Source organism: Delphinapterus leucas, chromosome 11 (genome assembly GCF_059928025.1).
Source record: "Delphinapterus leucas isolate spDelLeu-1000000601 "Yukka" chromosome 11, BTC_Dleu_Yukka2, whole genome shotgun sequence".
NCBI classification, from domain to species: domain Eukaryota; kingdom Metazoa; phylum Chordata; class Mammalia; order Artiodactyla; family Monodontidae; genus Delphinapterus; species Delphinapterus leucas.
In genome coordinates, this window is record NC_143139.1 from 63,883,377 (window position 1) to 63,907,541 (window position 24,165).

The following is a 24,165-nucleotide window of genomic DNA, read 5'->3' on the forward strand; positions in this document are numbered from 1 at the left end:
TAGCCAGGAAAGACTAAGTGGTAATAAACCTTTAAGCAAAAGAATAAAGTAGCCTAATGGATTAGTGAATATCTACTTTACGTATGAATACTCTCCTAGATAATTCTAACTTTGCATTTGGTTTGAAGTATTTGCATGTGAAATTTTCTGTATGGAGGACAAAGAACAGTAATATCTATCATTCTGTGAGCATGCACAGGGAAAGTACTGGAAGTAGAAACAAGAGACACAGGCTTACTACAAGTCTTTTCCCAAATCAGAAATGCCTCTTATCTACTTACAGATGTGTAGTAGATGGGGGTTGAAACTTGGACAAATCTAGGTTGGAGAATGATCTACTATTTTACATTTCAATGGAATATTATCTTTATACGTATTCCCAAGCCTATGTTTGCAACTACAAAAAAGCATAGGTTTAATTTGGAAGCCACAAAATATTTAGGTAAATGAAATCTTTTGCTACAAAGCTACTATCTTGAAACTCACTTTTATCATTATTTTTTACCCACTTATTATCATAAAAAAACTAGTTCTCAGATTCTGCACACAGACAGCTTTATGTAAAATATATAAACATTTGTCCAAATTGATACACAGATTGCATAAATATGGCAATTAAGATTGCATTTACAGATGTGCATGTACAATGTTGTGCAAATTATCACAATATTACAATTTCAAAAATTATTCCAATTGGAATCCAAGTAAAGCAATTAGTGAAAAAATACCCATGCAGAATTTAAATATCTCAGAACAAAGTTTTAAACGTCTTCAGTAAAAGTTCACACATTTAAAATAGTTTTATTCATTTTATTTGTATATGTCAAAATACATTTTTATTTCCAAAATAGTGGGTTTTGCAACTAGTTTCATGCAGAAACAAGGTCTGCTCAATACTACCAATAAAATCAATATAGCACAGTAGCTGTTCAGTTTTAGATACAAAGAATAAATAACCTAAATACAAAACACTAAAATATTAGAAACATGTATTTAATCATTCTTCACAGGCATCCAAACTTCACAAATATAATCCTTAGCATGCCTAACTGTTGTGCAACCAGAACATGTTGCAGTCACTCAAACTGACCAATTATCTGTATATTTTACGTCCACATAAGACCATGGAAATTCTTTATATTCAGACCAACCATTCATACAGTTCAAATATAACCAAAAGTAAAATTCCCACAACTATCCTTGTACCTTTAAAAATCAAGAATCCTGAGCTTGGTAGTAAGAGCATAACCTTATATCTTCATAAAACCAATCAAGAAAGAGAGGACTTAAAATCCTGCTTACCAAAACACCTTTTCCCAACCCCAAAGTAATCTAAAATAGGCAGTAGAACACAATGACCTTTTAAAATGAAGGGGGTACAAATTCACATTTAATATAGTATACAATACAATCAATAATACAATTAGCTACTATAAGCTTTACAATGTACAATTTATTCAAATGGCTGAACTGTTCAGTGGTTAAGGAGACAGTTATGTGCCAGAAAGAGTATTTTTTGCATGGTTTAATGAAAATATAAAAGCTATTTGTCCAAATAAAAGCCATCTTCATATGTACTTGGTTTTGCTTTTTTTTTAAAAAAGGCCACTGAAATGTATAAAATGGTCTGAACATGATGGTGGTATCAAAGTCAATGCCTCTTCACATGGCAATAACAGTGCATTTAACACGAACTCACGTTAAGTCTGCAAATGATTTCATAGCATTACTTTGGCTAGCACAACAGTTATAGACAGCACTCAGATAAATACAGGTATGTGAAATGTGAAGCAATTACCTTATGGAACTTTAATTATGGTTGAATACTATCAAATGAAAACTGCAAATAAAAGTAAAAGCATTTTACAGTAGAAAACTTTTGTAAAGATAGGGCTCCACATAAACGTGTTATTTTAAAAGTCTTTATATCACATTGTTAGCAAATTTTGTTTTTAACACTATTATGGAGTAGCCTACTTTGCATTAACAGACATTTGAAATAAGAAAACAGTCAAGCATGCCATGTGGTGGTCTAAAAATCAAAACAATACACTTATTTATATATACAGCATCACTCAGTACCTGCTAAAATGAATGTGAAGATTAAAGAATCTAACATCTTATACTACAATAATAAAAAACAAACAAAACAAAAGTGACCAATGAAGGCAGAAAACAGGACTTAAAAGAATCTAATCTCAACTGACTTTAAAGCATTCATATAAGGAATAAATGCATATTGCACAAACAGTGAAAGCAAATGTTCCACCAAGCAATTCAGTTCCAGGTGGGGGACAACACAGCATTAGCCTAATACATGACAATGATCTCAGAAGAGCAAGTGTTCTTTTCTGTAAATGAGAAAGCTGTGAGACAGGAGAAGGGTCTGCCACATGAAGAGTTAGAAGGAAAAAATACAAACCCAAACTCAGATGTAAAGCAAAAAAAAAAAAAAATTAAATATCGAAAAACTGGAAACTGTGGCACATCAAAAAATGCTGAATAACTGTCTTCTGTGAGAGCTGAGTTTTTGTTGACACAAAAGTATTTATGTACAACTAAGGCTTACTGGTTAAATATCTGAGGCATATCTGGCCTTGAACACTTTCCTTATATGCTGGAGCTGTAAACAAGTTTTCTCAGTCATAAAAAAAAAAATCTTCTCAGCAGCTGCATTAACATGAAACAATGGTCTTGATACAAGGAAAAAAAAAAAAAAAAAAGAAAAACACCAGAAAATTAAACAAAACAAAACTCCTAGATAAGAGGGCATTTGGCAGGATATCCAAAAATGACAGTCTCCAAGGATTCTTCCCAGGCTTCCAGTGACTGTCAATTATGGTCCACTGGGTTACTAATATGTGCAATTCCAATTACTTGCTGCTTTTTCTTTTTTTATTTGGAAAGTTTGCTTATAACTCTGATCAAGGCCCCATTTTCATCCTTTAGCCTCTGGTTGTCTGCTTTTAGGTCTGGTAACATCTATGAGAGGAAAAACAGAAGAGAAAGTTTTAATTCAATAAAAAGATAAAATATGATTCTTAATAAATGTTATATTTTTACCACAAGACACATGAACAAGCTTTGTCAGTTATATATATTTCTAGTGACTAAAACATGTATCAGGAAGAACCTCCCCCATTTGTGAAGCTAATTAGTTTAATAAATGATGAAATGAAAGGTTTATTCCCCCAAAGTTATCAATTGAAATGTACTAAATCACTTGACATTATGAGTCACGAGCACACCATATTAGAGCAGCCAAGGAAAGGAAGCCTATTTTTGTTAGGATAGGCTCTTAAAGGGAATTCCTTTAAGAGTTCCTGTCAGCCTAAATTAAGGCCTTTTGCTTTATTTATGTCAGACCTCAAACCATACTGTTATTCCACAAGAAAACCAGTTTAGGGAAGTTTTGAGGGAATTAGACTTGTTCTAAATTATTAAAATTCTTTAAATGATTTACCTTGTACTAAGTTTAAGTGCCTAGTACAATGTCTGATCCAAGATAAGTGCTCAATTAAATGGTAACAAAGCAATTATTACTATCATTAGAATAGTATAAAATAATTTATAAGCCAAAGCAGTAAGTCTGAATTTATAAAAATTTTCAAGCATAGAAAAATATAAGTAGTATTTGGAGTAAATAGAAAAACACACCCTTACATCCTGAAAACAAAACTATTTTTTGTTTTACAGACAAACTGAATGAGGGGGTGGAATTATTATAAGTTAATTGGATTTTCTACTAAGAATGATTTAAATCACATGTGCTCTGCCAGATTTGCTTGGAAATGGAATAGCTTATATTTTAGACATTAAAATATACTTTCCAAGATATTTAGGTCTCTTTCCTCAGCTTTCAAAATGTACCAGGTTATCAAATTAGATAAAAGTAAAACTACTTGCAAAATTACCTTAAGCAAAATCTTTATGAAGAGTTTAATATTATGTGGAACCAATCAATTCTTACCTGCTCAGAATGCAGGGATATAAAATACAGTAATCTGAAGTTTATTAGGATAAACTAATAAGTTTATTAGGATACCGCTGTTAATAGAGAACTACGTGAATATTAACGAAGATGGTTCTGACTGAAAATGACATTATTTTGAAAAGCAGATAATTCATGTTTAATCTTCGGCTTCAACATATATTAATTATGTGTAAAATACATGTTCCATTTTCTTTCTAGTAAAGAGTTTTAAACAGCCATATTTTTAAGTGCTAAAATATTCGTAGAGCCAAAATGTGCACTAGCTTTGCAAAAGTGCAGACAAGTCTTTTATCTAAATGCCTCGATCATTCCCTCAGTTTACTGCAGTTTATCAGTCACAATACACAATTAGTGACACTTTCTAACATTCTGAGAAGCCATGCATAATTAAACAGTTATATGATAAGCTCCAGACACAATGGCATTAATTTGTAAAAGTGAGCTCAAGACACGCTTACTAATACAAAAACACCTGCCTGGCTCTACTAAGAAGAAATGATGAAACTATAAATTATAGATTCACAGACTGCAGTTGCCTACAGAACCCTGAGCGCTTGGCTACCACTCTTGTCAAGGCCCTATTCTCAGTCAGCAGTCGCTCATTTAATTCTCTCAGAGTTTGAATTTGCTTTATTTGGTGCAGATTCTGCAGGAATCAGAACATAAAGAAATAGAAAATAAAAAATAAGAAAGTGGAAAAGAGTACAATGAAAACATAAAGAATCACAGATAACAAATGTAAGAAGAAAAAAATTAAGAGTCTTAAAAGAATATTTCATGAAATTTGCAAAAGTAAACAGTGTAGTTCTAAAATTCCTTATCAAACAAAATACACAGGCAAACAAAATCCAAAAACATTTTCTCCAAAGCCATTCAATAATGTTTTAATAAGAAAGTAAATAATTCAATAGAAAAACATTTAAATCTTGAAATTCTAATTCTATGGGCATAATTTCCTATGCATTAGTCCATTAATTCATAATGTGATAGATATTTTATGCAAGACAGTGTAATAAGAGGTAATCAATTAACTATGTCATTCTTTTTTTTCCTGAGAAGAATGTACCTTCCAATATTCAAAATGAACTTATTTTCACAGGTGATGCAGAGTTTGATAAACTGTACCTCTGACTGTCCACTACTCTAATGTTCTTTATTTTTATTTATTTATTATTTTATTATTATTATTTTTTTTCGCGGTACGTGAGCCTCTCACTGTTGTGGCCTCTCCCGTTGTGGAGCACAGGCTCCAGAAGCGCAGGCTCATCGGCTATGGCTCACAGGCCCAGCCGCTCTGCGGCGTATGGGATCTTCCCAGACCGGGGCACGAACCCGTGTCCCCTGCATCGGCAGGCGGACTCTCAACCACTGCGCCACCAGGGAAGCCCCTAATGTCCTTTATTTTCAAAAGAGAACATTTCTATAGTGATCCTTCCTCACCAGTTATTCTCCAAGGAACAGAGTATTTGAACTACAACAAATAAATGATAAATCCTAAATCTTATAGTCATTATTGTCCAATTTATTCTATACCTGAACATCAAAAGTGCCATGAAAACTGATTAACAAAAAGATTTGAGTTTTAAATACTTTTCTAGCTCACCTAAAACCTGGATTTAGGAAGAAAGAAAAGCACAAGATATAGATAACTCACAAACTGTATAAGCGGCTTTAAGAACAATTAATGTAAACATAGTATCTGTAATGGAACTGTAAAATTTGAGTTTATACTGCAGCATGATTTACTTACTTTGAGCTCTTCTTCCATTTCAGATATTCTTCTTTCTAGAGCTCTTCGTTCCTAGGTGAATTTAAGGTACTAATGTTAATGACATAAGTATTATATTCTTAAATTTTCTTCTAAATTGTGAAATAGTGACACTTTAGAATAAAAAATTAAATCAGGAGCAGTGTAGAAAAAGATGCGATGCCAGTGATGTGTAAAGAGCTTTCCAAAATTTGAGAGAAATAAATATGAAGATCATTATTTTGTTACTTCCTGTAAGCTCTTTCTTTAAAGCTTTGACTTTCTGGTAAGATGCTACATAACACGTTTAAACTGTTTTTAGTTCACATAAAACTTAGGTTAGGGATAGAGTAAACCAATACTCAAGACTGAGGATTGAATAGAAAAGAAAAAAAAAAAAGAAACTCACACAAAGATGCAATTACTCTATAGTGATAAAAAGCAGAAAAGCAAGAAGCAAACGTGCCTAAAATATCTGTACTTTAAATTTCAAAAGGATCTAAGAGATGTTCATCTCCTCCACCCACAATGTTAACTAGTCATTATTTGTCCAATTGACTTTATAGCTTTGTATTTAGTTTGATACTCTACATAGCATTAATGCAGTGAATCTAATGAAGAAGCAACTGCAGCATTTATTTTAAACTACCTTGTTTCAAAGAGTGATAGGCAAAGGCAACATACAGTATATTACTGCAGTGTACAGTTTTATTCTCCCTTAAATAATAAGCATTCTAAGGTGTTATGCAAAAAGCAAGCAGCAGTAATTAATGTGCTTAAAACTTTGGTTAGGTCATACCGCCCAGAAGATACTGACTCTTGCCGGTCACCTTTCAGATACAAACCATTTAAATTTAGTTTAATCACACTGAAACTATTTCTAAGACATTCTTTCCCAGATTAATAATTAATGTTGATATTTAGTAAAGCAGTACATTTACTGTAAATGTTAACATTTTTAGAGTATGTGATTTTAAAAAATAGATGAAATCCTACCCATAGTCTTATAAGTACTGTGTTATTCTACTATTAGCATGTTTAAACATTATTACACAGACAAAAATGTTACTTTTGATAAACAGACCTTTCTCCTATTTAACAATACATCCATGACACATTCATAAAAACCACTGCACTTCTCAAAATACTAGGACATATAGTATTATATTTGATCCTCATAACTTTGTGAAATATCAGCAACAGCATTATTTCCTCCAACTGACAGGTAACAACCCCATCATTCTCAATTTTATTATGTGCCTTCAAGATTTTAACTATGTAGTGGTAAAGCAAGACAAGAGCACTATACTGAACTGCCTCACTGCCAAACTGACAACTGTAAAGTTGCAGGAAATTTCTTATATTTAACAAATAAACTTATTACCATTTAAAAATATGGTTAAGAGAAAAAAAATGCATATAAAGTGCTTAACTCAGTGCCTGCCTGGTATGTTAAAGAGTGCTGAATAAAAGTTAGCAGTTAGTATTAATACTATGATTACCAATGTCTGTTAAACTGAAAGTAGATTAGCTACTTCATAATTTGTCTGCATTTGACAGGCAGAAAGAGGAGGTCAGGTGAGAATGTCAGAATATGAACATGTATATATTGTAGGTGTATAAGCCTAGATGAAAAAGAAAAAGATAAACATTAAACCATCACTTATCTCTACATGATAGGGAGATTTTATTTTCATCTTTTGTTAAAATTTTTGTAATAAATACATTACTTTCACAAAAATAAAATATTCTTAAAAATGTGACTATCTCAAAGATAAATAATATTTTGATTAAGTATATGGTTATCTATGTCTTTCATCTCAACTATTAGTATGGATAAAAGAGAACTGAAAACATTTCTTTACTGTTTCACATATCTTGGATGTAAAATTCAGTAAGTTATATTGTGGTACAATAATCAACATTAAATTTAATAAAATAAGTGATTCCAAATTTTTAGCAATTATAAGTTAGATCAATAGTTTTTTAAATGGCCCAGAACAATGATTTTTAAAACCTCATGAAATCATAATAAAACTAGGAGTTATTATACTTTACAATTTAGTAAATGACATAGACATTAACTATTATGTTTATATATTTGGTATTTTTATCATTTCTCTCCTTTTTTGGGGTCAACAAGGTAAATTTTTAAAATGGAATGGAAGAAAATATTCTCATATCAAGTGCTCTTGACTATTTATTCTTCGATCTAGAGATCAGAGCTCCACAGTATGTAATTTCTTCTCTGGCTGAAACCTTCAAAATCTAGCCACTGCTCAGCTGTACTACAGGTACTCTTTGAGTTAATTTTTCCACTAACTTTTGATCATTTATAGATCTTCAACTGCTCAGACTAAACTTGTGGAGTTTTTCTTATGCCCACTGCCAAATCCCTGGGCAATAATAATAATAAAAGGAGAAAAATACAAGTGAATATATCACGGCCAGATAAAAAATTGTAGAAAGACATAAAATGGTAAAAGGATTTTCTTGTAATCTTTTTTTTGTTTGTTTTAGAAGAGCCTACTTAAGTTAAATATTTAAACTCAAAATTAAATAAAATATTGTTAAATTAACTTTAAAAAGAATTTGAAAATTTGGTCCCCAGATCTTTAAAAACTTTAAGAATGGAAGTATTTTAATTTTGTAAAGAATTAAACTAAATGTATAGATGATTAAAGTGTTTTAAGTATATTACCACAGAAAATCAAAGAGAGATAAATGGCATTTTAAAAATATCAGATTCACTATCACAATGTGTACATTTCATAATTAAGGCAAGATTTTTTTTGTACATTAAAAGAATAACATGGTAAATTAAATTTAACAAGGTAATTTCACCCCATAAGACTCTATAAAGAAGGTAAGCTAGAAAACATTCATAATCAAATTATTGAATATTAATTTAAACTAATTAAAACTACCATCTATAAAAACAAAACTAAAGAAAACCAAAAAACCTACCATTGCTTATATAAAAAACAAAGGGGGAAATTGATTACTTATTCAGTAAGATGGACACTTACCCTTTTTTCCATTTCCAGTAGTGACCTATCAGCAAATCTTTCTTGTCTCTGCAAGGAAGTAAGAAATATAGAAGAGATGTAACTGCAATAAAGATGGGGAAAGGGAGAGGACCACAGTAACTCTCCTCTACTGGTATTCAAAGAAATCACACTATTCAGGAGTAATACACAGGTGTAAGCAAAGAACAGAGAAAACAGGATTTCTACTGAAATAATAAAGAGCTAGAGGAATGCTTAGGAATACAATGGTCTCCACAGTTCTCATCGTTTATGTATCGTTTTTCCTCGGGTCTTTACAGTTGAGCTGAGAGTAAGGATGGGTGAGTACTATGGAGCAAAGCCAAAAATAAACTAGTTTTCCCTCCGATGTTCAAGCTCTCTCTTTTCCTACACCAGGAAGAGTGGCTAACCTTAGTGCTCAGATTCCACGACCTTGACTGAAATGTACTTTGGACCAGGTTGTGTGACTGTATCCATGCAGTCAGACTAGTAAACTGGCCTTTTGGTCCTCTTTCACAGCTACCTTAGTTTTGCTCACTCCTTCTCTAGAGTTTTTTTTCCCCAATCATCCATGTTCCAAAACTGGTAAGAAGGTTCATATCCACTGTCACTTATAAGAAATCCTAGCCATATAGCTTTTCTTCTCGTAAGGTCAGGTCTCATTTGTTTCTGCTTCGTGTACTACACAATCAACTAAAGTTGATAAATACTGAGATCTGGGGGATGAAAAGGGCCCTTGGGGTTTTAAGCCACATGCTGCACTCAATACCAGAGAGCTGTGCATATGGGTATTGAGCACAGGACACAAGTGCTTAGTTCTCATTTACATTATTGACCTCTGTTCATACATCTCCCTTGGGATTCCTGGTCTATTTGCTGAAAATGAATTCATCAAAAGGCTCATTCCCCAGAAGCCAATCTGCTGAATAACCAATTTAAAAAATTTACCAAACATGGTTTTTGACAACTACTTAATAAGAATGCTCTGCTATGATCATTAACCACAAAATATACTTAAAAAAGCTCTCTCTACATACACATATATGGTTCATCACTGATTAAGCACAACTTCACTGTTTACTTTGGTGATTTAAAAAACATTTCTTGGGACTTCCCTGGTGGCGCAGTGGTTAAGAATTTGCCTGCCAATGCAGGGGACACGGGTTCAAGCCCTGGTCTGGGAAAGTACCACATACCGTGCAGCAACTAAGCCCAAGTGCCACAACTACTGAGCCCACATGCCACAACTACTGAAGCCCTCACGCCTAGAGCCCATGCTCCACAACAAGAGAAGCCACCGTAATGAGAAGCCCGCGCACTGCAATGAAGAGTAGCCCCCTGCTTGCCACAACCAGAGAAAGCCTGCACGCAGCAACAAAGACCCAAAGCAGCCCAAAAAATAAATAAATAAATAAATATATTAAATAATAAATAATTAAATAAAAACCATTTCTTTAGGGGACTTCCCTGGTGGCGCAGAGGTTAAGAATCCACCTGCCAATTCAGGGGACATGGGTTCGATCCCTGGTCTGGGAAGATCTCACATGCCGCGGAGCAACTAAGCCCGTGCACCACAACTACTGAAGCCCGTGCACCTAGAGCCCATGCTCTGCAACAAGAGAAGCCAACGCAATGAGAAACCCGTGCACCACAACGAAGAGTAGCCTCTGCAACTAGAGAAAGCCCATGTGCAGCAACGAAGACTCAACTCAGCCAAAAATAAATAAAATAAATAAACAAAACAAAACAAACCAAACATTTCTTTATATAATTTTCTCTTCTGTCAACCCTTTCAACATTCATATTTTTGTATCATCAGGGCTTGTAAACCAAGTTACTTTTTGACCCTTTTTTGCACAATTTCTTTTTTAACGTTATAGTACATAAATAAAGATCTAAATCATGGCCATCTAACTTGTTTTATTTAATTTTTTTTTCCCCACACTGCACAGGTTGCAGGATCTTAGTTCCCCAACCAGGAATTGAACCCGTGGCCTCAGCAATGAAAGCATGGAGCCCTAACTACTGGACTGCCAGGGAATTCCTAATCTGTTGTTTTAAATGATTTTTTTTGTGCTTACTCTTCCTGGAAAAATAGAAGTTAATGTATTCCCATTGCTTACTGTTAGAAATCAAATTCAGAATTTCAAATAAGATGAGACTTTCAGGGATTTCCCTGGTGGTACAGTGGTTAAGAATCCACCTGCAAGGCAGGGGACACAGGTTCGAGCCCTAGTCTGGGAAGATCCCACATGCTGCGGAGCAACTAAGCCTATGCACCACAACTACTGAGCCCGCATGCCACAGCTACTGAAGCCCACAACCTAGAGCCCGCGCTCTACAACGAGAAGCCACCGCGATGAGAAGCCCGTGCACTGCAGCGAAGAGTAGCTCCCACTCACCACAACTAGAGAAAGCCTGTGAGCAGCAACGAAGATCCAACACAGCCAAAAATAAATAAATAAATTTTTAAAAAGATGAGACTTTCAGCTAATTCTGATATACTTTTGATGTTTTTATTTTATTTTTAATTAATTAATTAATTTTATTTACTGTTTTTATTTTTGGCTGCGTTGGGTCTTCAGTGCTGCTTGCAGGCTTTCTCTAGTTGAGGCGAGCAAGGACTACTCTTCGTTGTGGTGTGCGGGCTTCTCATCGCGGTGGCTTCTCTTGTTGCGGATCACGGGCTCTAGGTGGGCATGCAGGCTCAGTAGTTGTGGCTCACGGGCTTCGCTGTTCTGCAGCATGTGGGATCTTCCCGGACCAGGGCTCAAACCTATGTCCCCTGCATTGGCAGGTGGATTCTTAACCACTGCGACACCAAGGAAGCCCAACTTTAGTTAATATTTTTGGTAAATATTCTAGTTAAAGCTGTTAAAATAACAATTGGTAAACCTGGTGAATTGACATTTGACAAAATCATTATTCATCAACTGGTTTCTGGTAAATTAACCTATTTCCCTCCCTTGGAGACTGTACAGGGAGTAGGGTGGCTGGGTTAAGGCAGGATTCAAGGATTCTAGAGTCCTTGGCTAAATACTATCACACAGACCTAAACTTCAACTTTAATTCTTTTGGCTGTGCTGCACCTTTTGCACGATCTTAGTGGATCTTAGTTCCCCAACCAGGGATTGAATCCGGGCCCACGGCAGTGAAAGCACGGAGGCCTAACAACTGGACCACCAGGGAATTCCCAAGATTAATTCCTAACAGGATGATCGTTCCCTTGGAAAAATTCCACATGACTATCAAAACTGCCACTACAGTTACAAAAGAAATGTTAAAAAAAACCCCCAAAACATCAGGTGGAAAGATTCACAGTAGACTTAAATGCTCAGGATAAGTAATTCTAAAATTGAACAGAAAGTTTAATGCCCTATCAGTTTTACTTTTACATATATCCCTAAATTTTTCAAATGACATTTACATAGTGTAAGATACTAACTTTGAATATTTACTCAATATCTCATACTCTAATTACCCCTCCTATTATTAATTCAGTATACTGGGCATGATACTTAGAATGCCTGCTAAGGCAGAAGCTGTCATACTCTTTAATGCAGTGACTTATTTCTCTGGTGACAGTCAATGGGATCAGAAATTGGTACCTGACCCAAAGGAAGCTTGCAATAGTTAGTTGTCCAGTGTCCTATGAAATGGTCACTAATAGGTCCATGGGCACTAACAGGACTGCTTCACGTTGATGATAACTGGCTAATTCTATCAGTTCCCCTCTCTTCTAGAGTTTGAATGAGAAACATATAGGAAGAGTTAGATGACAAGAGAGTAGGTAGAAAAGCAGAGAAACATATAGGAAGAGTTAGATGACAAGAGAGTAGGTAGAAAAGCAGAGAAACATAGAGATGGCAGCAAGCAGTGGAAACACAGATTAGCTGAATCACCATAAGACAGAATACTACAGTAGGGAGCAGTGGACACTTTTATTTAGAAAATATTTATTTAGAAAATTTATTTAGAAAATATTATGACCAAATCTCTAGAGCTGAAACTAGTTATAATATTTTGCAGCGGCTCACTAAGCTACTAATGCAACCTGAAGAATGATGACGTTCCAGTTTACCATGAAGCCTAAGTGTAAGACGGCAAGTTTAAACTTGTGTGACAGTCCAAGTTTTTATGACACCTCACTGTGAAACGTGTTCTTGTTCTGTACTTCACTGTGTATTTTCACAGTAAACCCTCATTACCTGATGGAATCTGAGTCTTCATAACCTCACAAGGTTAGTGTGATACCTGCAAATTTAGCACAGTCTCCACTGTACATAGACAATTGCTTCACAATGTAATAGTGGTTAACAACAAAAAAGGACCTGGTAATAAGTTTAAGTTCAACATAGAGAAGTAATTTTAAAAATTATGAGAAAGGTGAGTATAAAAGAATGGTCACAGAAAGTATGCAGTCTCATTTATAGAACTGAGGATGCCATTTTAGATCAGTGTTTTCAAACTGGATTCTAAAAGTTTAGTGCAGAAATGTGTTTATGCTAGAAAGTCTTATGTTAAAATTAAACAAGTTTGTTTCCTTAAAAATTACAGGACTCGTTAGAGCCTTTAACATATAAATAAACCCTGTAAAATCTCCAAGATATAGAACATATAGTATTTCTCAGTTTCTTGGATCACAAAGCTCTTTCCTCTTCTTTTTTTTGTTTTGAAGGGGGGCAAGAGAAGGAAGAGGGAATGTGCCAGAACTATCTCCCAGAACTAGTGTTTTATGAAAAAAGAGCTTGGGAAACAATTATTAGATCATACACATCCTAGATCATATGTACAAGGCTGTGAGTTCTGCTTGGCTATCCTAGTTTTCTTGTCTAAAATTATCTCTACTAGGTTGTTGCACAGAAGGAAGGTAAAAGGAGTTATGACTAAAATTATCTTCTTCCAGAATTATTATGTCAAATTATTAAACAAATTATGTCAAATTATTAAAAAGGTTCTTTTTATTAAACAGGAAACATTCATAATGAATAAAAATTATTATACAAAATTTTATGGCTTTAAGAATATTCTGTATAGATAGATGCTTTGCCTTGCTACACTTGGTATGCTGTAAATAAGCATTTAAAATCCTTCATGTACCACAACATAGGTATTAAAAGGCTTAAAAATACTTTGACTTTCTACCGTAAGGCTATATACGTTCATATTTTAAATTCACTTTAGAAGAAAATAAATTATCGGTAAACTGTATTATTTTGATCCTGTCCTATTAATAAATAAGCTTTTATCAATAACCAAACATATCTAGAACACAAGAGAACATTTCAATGCAATTTTCAGATAGAATAAATCACAACCATTATCTTTAGAGTAACAAAGACAAAAAGGTACAAACCTGGGTGGCCTTTTCCAATTGTAATTTAAGATCTGTCAGTTCCATATTTGTATCATGTAGTTGTGCTTTCAGCTTTTCATTTTCAGCTAGAATTTGTTCATAAAGCTATACAAATTAGGGGAGAAGAACAAATTACTTTTCTGCTTTTTTACTATTTTAAGAAGATTTCCCATTGATTACTTTACAATATTAAAACAGAAAGATTAATGTAACATATGAACTATTAAAAAAAGCATTAAAAATATTTTAATGCTTTGTGGTCTCAAGGCAGAAATTTTTGGTTATTCAGGTGTATCTGTCCCACATAAACTCTTTAAAAACTAGTTCTGGTATTTAAAATTTATTACTTCACTGAAAATCCTGACTTTTCAGTTTGATTAAAAAAATTCAGTTATCTGATAAAGAGGGACCACACAGTGACCACAGCTGGAGTTCAGGAGCATTATGATTTTTATTTGGGGCCTCTGAGCTTTTCTGCCTATCATTCACTCTTTAATTCCTGATACTGAGATGGGAGTATCAGTTGCATTTATCATTATACTTGTATTATTTTTACTAAAGGTAAAAGGAAAGCAAAATATTTCTTGAACACTTTCATAGCACTTGAATCTACTACTTCTTTTTTCCTCATCTCTACTACTACAACCATAGATGTCTATAATCATCTCTTACCTAGATATTTCTATTATTAGAATTGTTCTCCTGACCTCTCTTTAATCTGTTTTATACAAAGCAGCAAGAGTTAAATTTTCAAAATGACAATCTAATAATTTTCATAGGCCAACCATTCCATTAACCTCCATACATTAAAAACCCTTGAATGGCTTCCCAATGTTCTCAGTATAAGGGAATCCTTAAAACAGCCTGTAAGGCACTGATGGTTTGGTCCCAGCCTACACATTTGTAGGTGCAAACTCACACCACCATCCCCTTCGCTCTACTAGCCATACTGAAAATTTAATTACTTCAATATATCATGTACCCTCCCACCACCAGGCTGGTTTGTGTGCTTGCCCTTCTCTCCATCTGGAACACTTTTTTCTCCCATTTTTGCCAGTTAACTACTAATCGTCCTTCTGTTCTTGGCTGAAGTGTTACTTCCTTAGGAAATCTATCCTTAGGCCCTGTCACTTTCTTTTGTTACACAATTTTATAAAACCGTTTATTTCAGGATAATGGTTTCAATTTAACGATTATCCATTGATTTGTATCATTATATGATAAGGTCTGTCTGGAAGATGCTCATAAGAGCAGGGACAGGATCTCCATCTCCACTGCCCATGAGCAGAACTTCACTACTAATTTAAGCACAATTCAGTGTTCAGTTCTTTACTGAACGAATGAATCTTATTCCTAACATAAACTGACCCCCTACCTTCCTTTTCTTGTTGATTTGGCTTGTAAGAAAGTGGGTGATTCAAATAGCTGCCAAATACCTGGGGACATGTACAAATACCACACACCTTTTTCCTCCACAACAAACTTCATTAGGTTTATTCAAAGCTTACAATATGAAGAATCATGATCTTCAGAATTCTAGATTATTTTGTTGCCAGGACTTATTTCTTAATTAGTTCCATCCTTAACCCTTAATAGCACTTGAACTATCTCACAAGTTTTTCGGTTACCTAGGAAATACTATACTGTCCTGGGAAAAGCTATATTCTTTGTTTGGCTGCTTCCTATTAACAAATAAAGAAAAGATTTCACACGCACGCACAACACCCTCCCCCCCCACCCCAAATCTACTCAGTGCCCCCTTTTAGCTCAACCACAGTATTTCAGTACTGGCCTGAGAGACTTAAATGTGCAGGAAGTCCTGGGTACTTTCCCTTTTCCTTCAAATAAACAAATAGCTGTTTTTTTGTTTTTTTTTTTTTACATCTGGTGTGTTAGTTTCTGCTTCATAACAAAGTGAATCAGTTATACATATACATATGTTCCCATATCTCTTCCCTCTTGCGTCTCCCTCCCTCCCAATCTCACCCCTCTAGGTGGTCACAAAGCACTGAGCTGATCACCTGTGCTATGCGGCTGCTTCCCACTACCTATCTATTTTACGTTTGGTAGTGTATATATGTCCATGCCACTCTCTCACTTTGTCACAGCTTACCCTTCCCCCTCCCCACATCTTCAAGTCCATTCTCTAGTAGGTCTGTGTCTTTGTTCCCATCTTACCCCTAGGTTCTTCATGACCTTTTTTTTTTTTCTTAGATTCCATATATATGTGTTAGCATACGGTATTTGTTTTTCTCTTTCTCACTTACTTCACTCTGTATGAAAGACTCTAGGTCCATCCACCTCACTACAAATAACTCAGTTTCGTTTCTTTTTATGGCTGAGTAATATTCCATTGTATATATGTGCCACATCTTCTTTATCCATTCATCCAATGATGGACACTTAGGTTGCTTCCATCTCCTCGCTATTGTAAATAGGGCTGCAATGAACATTTTGGTACATGACTCTTTTTGAATTATGGTTTTCTCAGGGTATATGCCCAGTAGTGGGATTGCTGGGTCGTATGGTAGTTCTATTTGTAGTTTTTTAAGGAACCTCCATATTGTTCTCCATAGTGGCTGTATCAATTTACATTCCCACCAGCAGTGCAAGAGGGTTCCCTTTTCTCCACACCCTCTCCAGCATTTACTGTTTCTAGATTTTTTGATGATGGCCATTCTGACCATTGTGAGATGATATCTCATTGTAGTTTTGATTTGCATTTCTCTAATGATTAATGATGTTGAGCATTCTTTCATGTGTTTGTTGGCAGTCTGTATGTCTTCTTTGGAGAAATGTCTAGTTAGGTCTTCTGCCCATTTTTGGATTGGGTTGTTTGTTTTTTTGTTATTGAGCTGCATGAGCTGCTTCTAAATTTTGGAGATTAATCCTTTGTCAGTTGCTTCATTTGCAAATGTTTTCTCCCATTCTGAGGGTTGTCTTTTGGTCTTGTTTATGGTTTCCTTTGCTGTGCAAAAGCTTTGAAGTTTCATTAGGTCCCATTTGTTTATTTTTGTTTTGATTTCCATTTCTCTAGGAGGTGGGTCAAAAAGGATCTTGCTGTGATTTATGTCATAGACTGTTCTGCCTATGTTTTCCTCTAAACAAATAGCTTTTTAAATTCTACTTACCATTAATTACCAAAAACTGAAAATTTAAGTAAGTTATTTCAATAAACTGATTTAATTATGAGTTTCCAGGATTAATATCCAAACATAAAAATCTCAACAAAAAGATTATTTTAAATTAAATATAAATAAATAACCCAGTACCTTTTTAAAGTCAGTTGAATCATCCTTTTCTAGCCTGCTACTGTAAGGTTTTCTTTCTTCTGAGTAACTGTATGATCCAGAGCGACCCAGCAAGGAATCATACCGATCACTAGCTGATGTAGAACTGATTTCATATCTTCAAAAGATGAGTTTGAGTCAAAATCTTTATTACAGGCTTTCACAACTTACATTAACATGCATCCTAGTATATTATACTAGATATTCCAAAATAGTAGGTAATATTCTCCTTCATCGGTTATCTAATTAACTTTCATGATATATAATAAATAAATGGGAAGTTATTTTTAACACTAATTTCCCTTAACTGAGAAGCGAAGTTCAAAATCTCTATATTTGAAAGTCAAAACTGGTTTTACATCATGATAAATTATTTCAACAATTTTAAACTGTACATTTTTTCCCCCACATTTTAACATCTCTAAAATCAGAACAAGGCTTACAATTGATGGGTATTATAGTTTAACTGGTAGCACTTTTCCTTTTTTTAAGTGGCATACAATTGTATTTTAAAATTAGTAACATTTTAGATGATGAACTAACTAGAGTCTATCCGAAGTGACAGACAGTACTATGCCATTTTATATAAGAGACTTGAGCGTCTGTGAATTTTGGTATCCGCTGCGGAAGCCGGGGCAGGGGGTGGGGGGAGTCCTGGAACCAATCCCTCAGGGATACCGAGGGACAACAGAACAGTTTGTCCTAAACAAGAAGAACATATCTCATTTGAAAATGAGGATCCTCTTATTATCTAGTTCTGAATTTGCGTTACTTTTTCTGATAAATGCTACTGCCTCTACACTTCAATTCAATAGAATCATCAGTATATAAAAATTTGTTCTTAGTTTTTACAAAGCTTTGGTTAACAATTATGGGCAAGAGGAACAAAAATTAGATTCAAGGATATTGTGGAGGTTCTCTGAAAAGATGAACAATTTGAGCTAGATGACACTTTTAAAAAGTGTCTTCATTGGTTTTCTTTTATCTGAAGCAGGGATAAGAGAGAAGATTCTGAATAGTGAAATAAATTTCTGGTGGGTTTCATCAGTCTCTGATGTGAATAATGAGATGGTCAGTGTTGAAGTAACTTAGGATGGTTAGGAAAACTAAGAAAAGTTATCACTGTTGCAAAGATCTGAGAAAAAGTCTTTCTTAGTGACTTACTATAACTATTGAACTAGAAGTAAAGCCATTGATAAAGAAAGCTATTAACACTTATCAGGTCATCTAAATATCTACAGATTTTTTTTTATTAAAATAATTCTACCAACTTAAAAATTTATAAATATCTAGCAATATATTTTTAGAAAGGACAAAAATGAGAAAAAGGTCAGTAAAAGAAAAGAAAAAAAAAAGTAAAACATACCTAGAAATGGAATCCGTCTATAAAGAGAGAAAAACATAAGCATAACTAAATTTTTATGCTTTCATTAAAGTAACTTATTGATTAATCAAGAAAATTTAACATCAATACTATTTTCACACTATTAAACTAACACCTATTTATTATATACACTTTAATGTAGTTGTTCTTACAAAGAAATTCTAGAACAGTCACTGTATATTTCTACTTGTCTAATACTATACGATTACATTTGCCAATTTATAGTCATATTTTGTGAATTTCTACAAAATGGCACCATACATTATTTTTTTAATTAGAAGGAAAAAAAAGAGAGACTAAGACATATCCATTACTTACAACCTGCTTAGCAGGAAAAAGTAACATTTATATTAAGAAATGCAAGTTTATTATGGGACGTCTCAAAGCAATTATCTTTCCCATTTTTGTTTTTGAGGCCATCAGAGACAAACAAATGAATGCCTAAAGTATTTTATGTATGACAGTATATACATATTTTGCTTAAAATTTATTTTCTGGAAATCCAGCTATACGTTCCTTCAAAGTTTAGCAATTAGGAGACAGGAAATTATAATTAATTTTCTTAAGCAAGTGGTATGCTATACTGAAGTTCCAAAACTCTTCTTATCTAAATGGTGAAATGATTAATAGGATAAAATAGTCTTATTGAAGTCAAAGAATTTTTTTGGGATGGTCATCTTTAGCTCTTTCTCTTTCTACTGAAACACGCAATCTATAATTTTCTATAAAATAACTATTCAGAAACGGTCTGTTAAATTTCTGAATTTAGATATTTATACTTACCCTTGAATGCACTGTGAAATTACTGGGGTCCTTTGGGACTGTCTGAAGTCTCATTCAGACTAAAAATGTCTTCCTAAGTCTACTTAAGTTTCCTTTGCAAAACCAATTTCTTACCTGTTTCCTATTTTTTTGATGTAATGCTTTACTTTATTGATTTATTCTTTAGTTTTATAATAATGAACAATTTTGAAGTTAAATTTCAATTTTCATGATATCATTCAAATTCATAAGCTGCTAAAAGAGTAGATTTTGAAAGTTCTTATCACAAGAAAAAAAATTTGTACTTATGTGTGGTGATGATGTTAACTGGACTTATTGTGCTAATCATTTCACAATACACAAATATTAAATAACAACTTTGTACATGTGCAACTAATATAATGTTATATGTCAATTATATCTCAATTTAAGAAAAGAGCAGAAACAAACAAAAGATATTATTTATCCAAATTCAGGAAACTAGCCACACATGAAATAAAATGTATACATATCAAATGAAAACATCACATCTCACCTCACAGTCTGCACTCTGGTTCACTGATTTAAAATTTAAGAATAAATAAAAACTCCAAGTAGTCACAGAAATCACTCAAATTCTATTTCTTTGCCTTTAAAAAGCATGGTTTTTAAAGTATTGGTTATGTTTTATATTTTAAAAATTGTAGTAGAAAGCACATAAAACAAAACATACCATGTAAGCCACTTTTAAAAGAGTATAGTTCAGTAGCGCTGACGATATTCACACTGTTGTGCAACAGCTCTCTAGAATTTTTTCATCTTGCAAAACTGTGATTTTATACTCATTAAACAAATCCCCATATCCTCCTACCCCTAGCTCCCGGCAACCACAATTCTACTTTCTGTTACCCATGAGTTTGAATACTCTAGGTACCTCATTTAAGTGGAATCATACAGTATGTGTTTCTTGTGACCTGCTTATTTCACTTAGCATAATGTCCTTGTGGTTCCATGTGTTTTAAAATTATTTTTCCAAAGTAAAAATGTCCTTTAAGTTTTTCTGATTACAGTACCATAAGCTCATATAAAATACCACAGTATAAAAAGTTCCTCTATAATTCCCTATCTCTCAAACGCCCTAGATAACCACTGTTAATCTTTTCTGTATACATATCTTTGTGAACACATAAAATATCTATCCATGCAAATACATTCTGATATATTCCCAACTAATAGACAATGAGGATGCTTTCAATATTTTGCTTCAAGAGCCATGCTGCTGTTAACACTTTAGACTTGTTTTTCCAAACTTAAGTCATTTCATTGGGAATAAATTTCTCAAAGTGGAATTGCTAAGCTAAAAGGCATGAACTTTTTCTCAAGCCTTCAGATTTATACTGCTAAACTGATTTCCCAAGAAAACATATTAATTATAATTCCAAAATCTTATATGAAAATGCCTATTTCAATACTAATCACGCCAAACCTAAGCATTATTAACCTTTGCCAATTTCACTTTTATATTAATTGTTTGGTTATTAATGAGAGTAAACGTACTTTAAGCTTGTTGGCCATTTATATTTCTTCTTTTGTAACATTTATAAATTTCATGGATTCTGCCTCTATTTTACTGTCTTTTAAATAGTACAAATATCTTTTAAGTGTTACAAAAGAGGGCTAAGCTTATTTACTTTTAAAAAATTTATTTATTTATTTATGGCTGCATTGGGTTTTCATTGCTGCGCACAGGCTTCCTCTAGTTGAGGCAAGTGGGGGCTACTCTTTGCTGCGGTGCGCGGGCTTCTCACTGCGGTGGCTTCTCTTGTTGTGGAGCACGGGCTCTAGGCGCACGGGCTTCAGCAGTTGTGGCTCACGGGCTCTAGGGCACAGGCTCAGTAGTTGTGGCACATGGGCTTAGTTGCTCCACGGCCTGTGGGATCTTCCTGGACCAGGGATCGAACCCGTATCCCCTGCATTGGCAGGCGGATTCATAACCGCTGCACCATCAGGGAAGTCCAGCTTATTTACTTTTTTTTTGCGGTACGCGGGCCTCTTACTGTTGTGGCCTCTCCCATTGCGGAGCACAGGCTACGGACGCGCAGGCTCAGCGGCCATGGCTCATGGGCCCAGCCGCTCTGCAGCATGTGGGATCTTCCTGGACTGGGGCACGAACCCATGTCCCCTGCATCAGCAGGTGGACTCTCAACCACTGCGCCACCAGGGAAGCCCCAGCTTATTTACTTTTAACTGAGCAAATGTGTCTCAATTTTAATAAGGGTGTCTTTTTTGCCATTTTCTAGCTTTACATGTTTAAATAATCAAATCTGCTAATCTTTTCTTTTTAGTTTCTCGCCTTGGTGTCTGTCTTACTTAAATTTTTGATTTATTACTAATGTTCTTTTCATGGTAAAAGTTTTATCATCCAATAGTTTAATGAAAGCAAATTATAATAACCCAAGCAACAGAAGCCCCATTTTGGGAAAGAATGAACCATATTATGATAAAGTAATTCAAATTTCACCTTAATTTTAATTTATATCCTGAAGGTAGCTTCACAGGTAATTCAAAATATTTAACAACTTTTCGGCAACTTACAATTTAGTTTGAAGCGAAAAAGTATATGCCACAAAGCCATTTTTCAAATTGGTGAACTGGGATTCTATAAACTGAATACAAGTTTTGTTATCAAACACACTTCTGAGGTAATGATAAAATGTACCGAACAATTGTATTGCTCATACTTTTTCACAGAAAAAAAAAGGGCTGATGCTACAAATTTTCATAAGAGAGCAACACTTATTTAGTGGAAGCACTTTTCTAGTCTATTGTAAAGACACTATGGGTTAGTGTCTTAACCTCCACTCTTCCTTTTCCTCATGGTACAGCAGTCATTAAGCTTAGATGAGATGGTATGTAGCCCACATTAGCAGCAAAACGGCTGCAATATATCAGTGGTAGGCCTTGTCTGACATAGAGGGTTGTGTAATATAACTGAATTATAAAAAATTCTCTTTGTTTAATCCAGTTTAAGCTGGGTTTTGCGTTACTTGTAACTGAAAAAAATGCTAGCACAAAGTAAGATCGAAACAATCCTCTATTTTTAAAATGAACAAAGACTATTTAAATTGTTTGGAACTAAGAAAAATTTTCTTCATAGAAACAATATTCTACTCAACCTTAATGTATCTCATGTATAATTTTAACAGTAAAACTTAAATACAACATATATCAATATGCTTCAAAATTTGTAAGCCAGAAAACTTTGTAAGCCAGAAAATCTTTCCCCTCCTATCCCAGCCTGCTGGGATAGGGGATCTGGGTGATATGGCAGTGAGAAGAGTCAGCTGGAGATGGTTTACTAATTCCTTTGCTTTTGTTTACCTGTCCATTGTTTTTCCTTGAAAGATGGGAGTTCATAGTGTACCAATGGGCAAGGAAGATGATGGACAAGTTTACAGAATATAATAAAGAAGAGGCATAGGTGAAATGGGGGAGTGCTGACAACTGATAGGCAAAGGGTTTAAAAATGACAAAACTTTTGCCCTGCAAATAATTTACCCTTGTTAGTAATTAATTTCTCAATCTGTCTGGCTATCTAAAGGTAAAATAAAAGTAACTTTTGGGTCAAAATAGTCCCTGAGAGTCATGTCCAGAGTCACCTAGCACAGAGAACCAACTTCTGGGCACTTCACATTATTGTAGATTCCTGCGATTGAAAGTAATTTTAACAGCTTTATGTAGGAACGCCAAGTCAAAATGAAGAAAATATGATCAGAATACGATTTCAGGCTAGACAGTGCTGAGTTAAAAAGATTAAGACTAACTTATGTTGTACAGATCTACCCTTATGTGAATACAGCTCTTCTAAGTATGTCAGCTTTGTGCACAGCCAAACAATAGGGAACAGAGGGGCAAAAAAACTAGTGGGAAGAAACTTTCATCATTTGCTAGCTATGCAACCCTGTCATTCAAACTTGCCTTAGTTTCTTCATCAATACTGAGGGGGCGAGGTGGGGGGGCTTTTCCTGAAGATTATTGAGGAAGATCAGCTGTGATAATGAATGTAAAATCCTTTAGAGACACTACATTTCTAAACAAATGTAAAGCAAGTTAAAATGATCTATTATCTTCTCCAGAATACAACTTTGCCATTTACAAAACTAAAATCTGGATCTGGTAAGGTATGCACTACTTCTGGATATTCTTTAGATACTTTTCTTTGGTCAAAGGTTATTACAGGTAGCCCCTGCTTTTCAAAAGTTCGTTTACGCCACTTTGCTTTTACGAAAAAAGGCAAAAAGTGCAAACAGTACTCAACATGTTTTACAGCGAGCCATTATAGAGGCAGTACACCCTCAGCAGCAAAAGAGGCACCGCCAAGCTCCTTCCCTGGGAACTACACTCAGTTTAAGCTGCCACAGCTTTGGACTGTGTCTTTGAGCACCGCGATTTACCTCAATTTATCTCTTGCATCCGGTAGCAAGATGTGTCGTAAGGTAATTCCCTCTTCACTTTATGTGGCTTACTGAAGATTATGGAACACTCTACTTTTGGACAGCAGTGGAAAACTGTATTCTCTTCTTTGTTTTTTCTTTTCAACTTTGAAGGTTAATTTACATACAAT

The 24,165-nt window shown here is 34.4% G+C and overlaps 1 protein-coding gene across 10 annotated transcripts in view; it reads right to left on the reverse strand.

The window, feature by feature from the left end:
- Positions 1–538: 538 nt before the first annotated feature.
- The window catches only part of PPP1R12A (protein phosphatase 1 regulatory subunit 12A), a 149,829-nt gene continuing 126,202 nt past the window's right edge, over positions 539–24,165 (reverse strand). For 9 of the 10 annotated variants that reach the window (XM_089921074.1, XM_089921071.1, XM_089921068.1 and 6 more), the window contains 6 exons: positions 18,783–18,799; positions 17,399–17,534; positions 14,127–14,231; positions 8,771–8,818; positions 5,745–5,795; positions 539–2,982 (listed from right to left, as the gene is read on the reverse strand). In XM_089921074.1, coding sequence (XP_089777200.1) covers positions 2,896–2,982; positions 5,745–5,795; positions 8,771–8,818; positions 14,127–14,231; positions 17,399–17,534; positions 18,783–18,799 — 444 coding nt within the window. In that variant the 3' untranslated portion in view covers positions 539–2,895. Of the gene's footprint in view, positions 2,983–3,009; positions 4,641–5,744; positions 5,796–8,770; positions 8,819–14,126; positions 14,232–17,398; positions 17,535–18,782; positions 18,800–24,165 lie in introns of those variants that run through there. The other variant, XM_089921073.1, reaches the window with a different exon arrangement.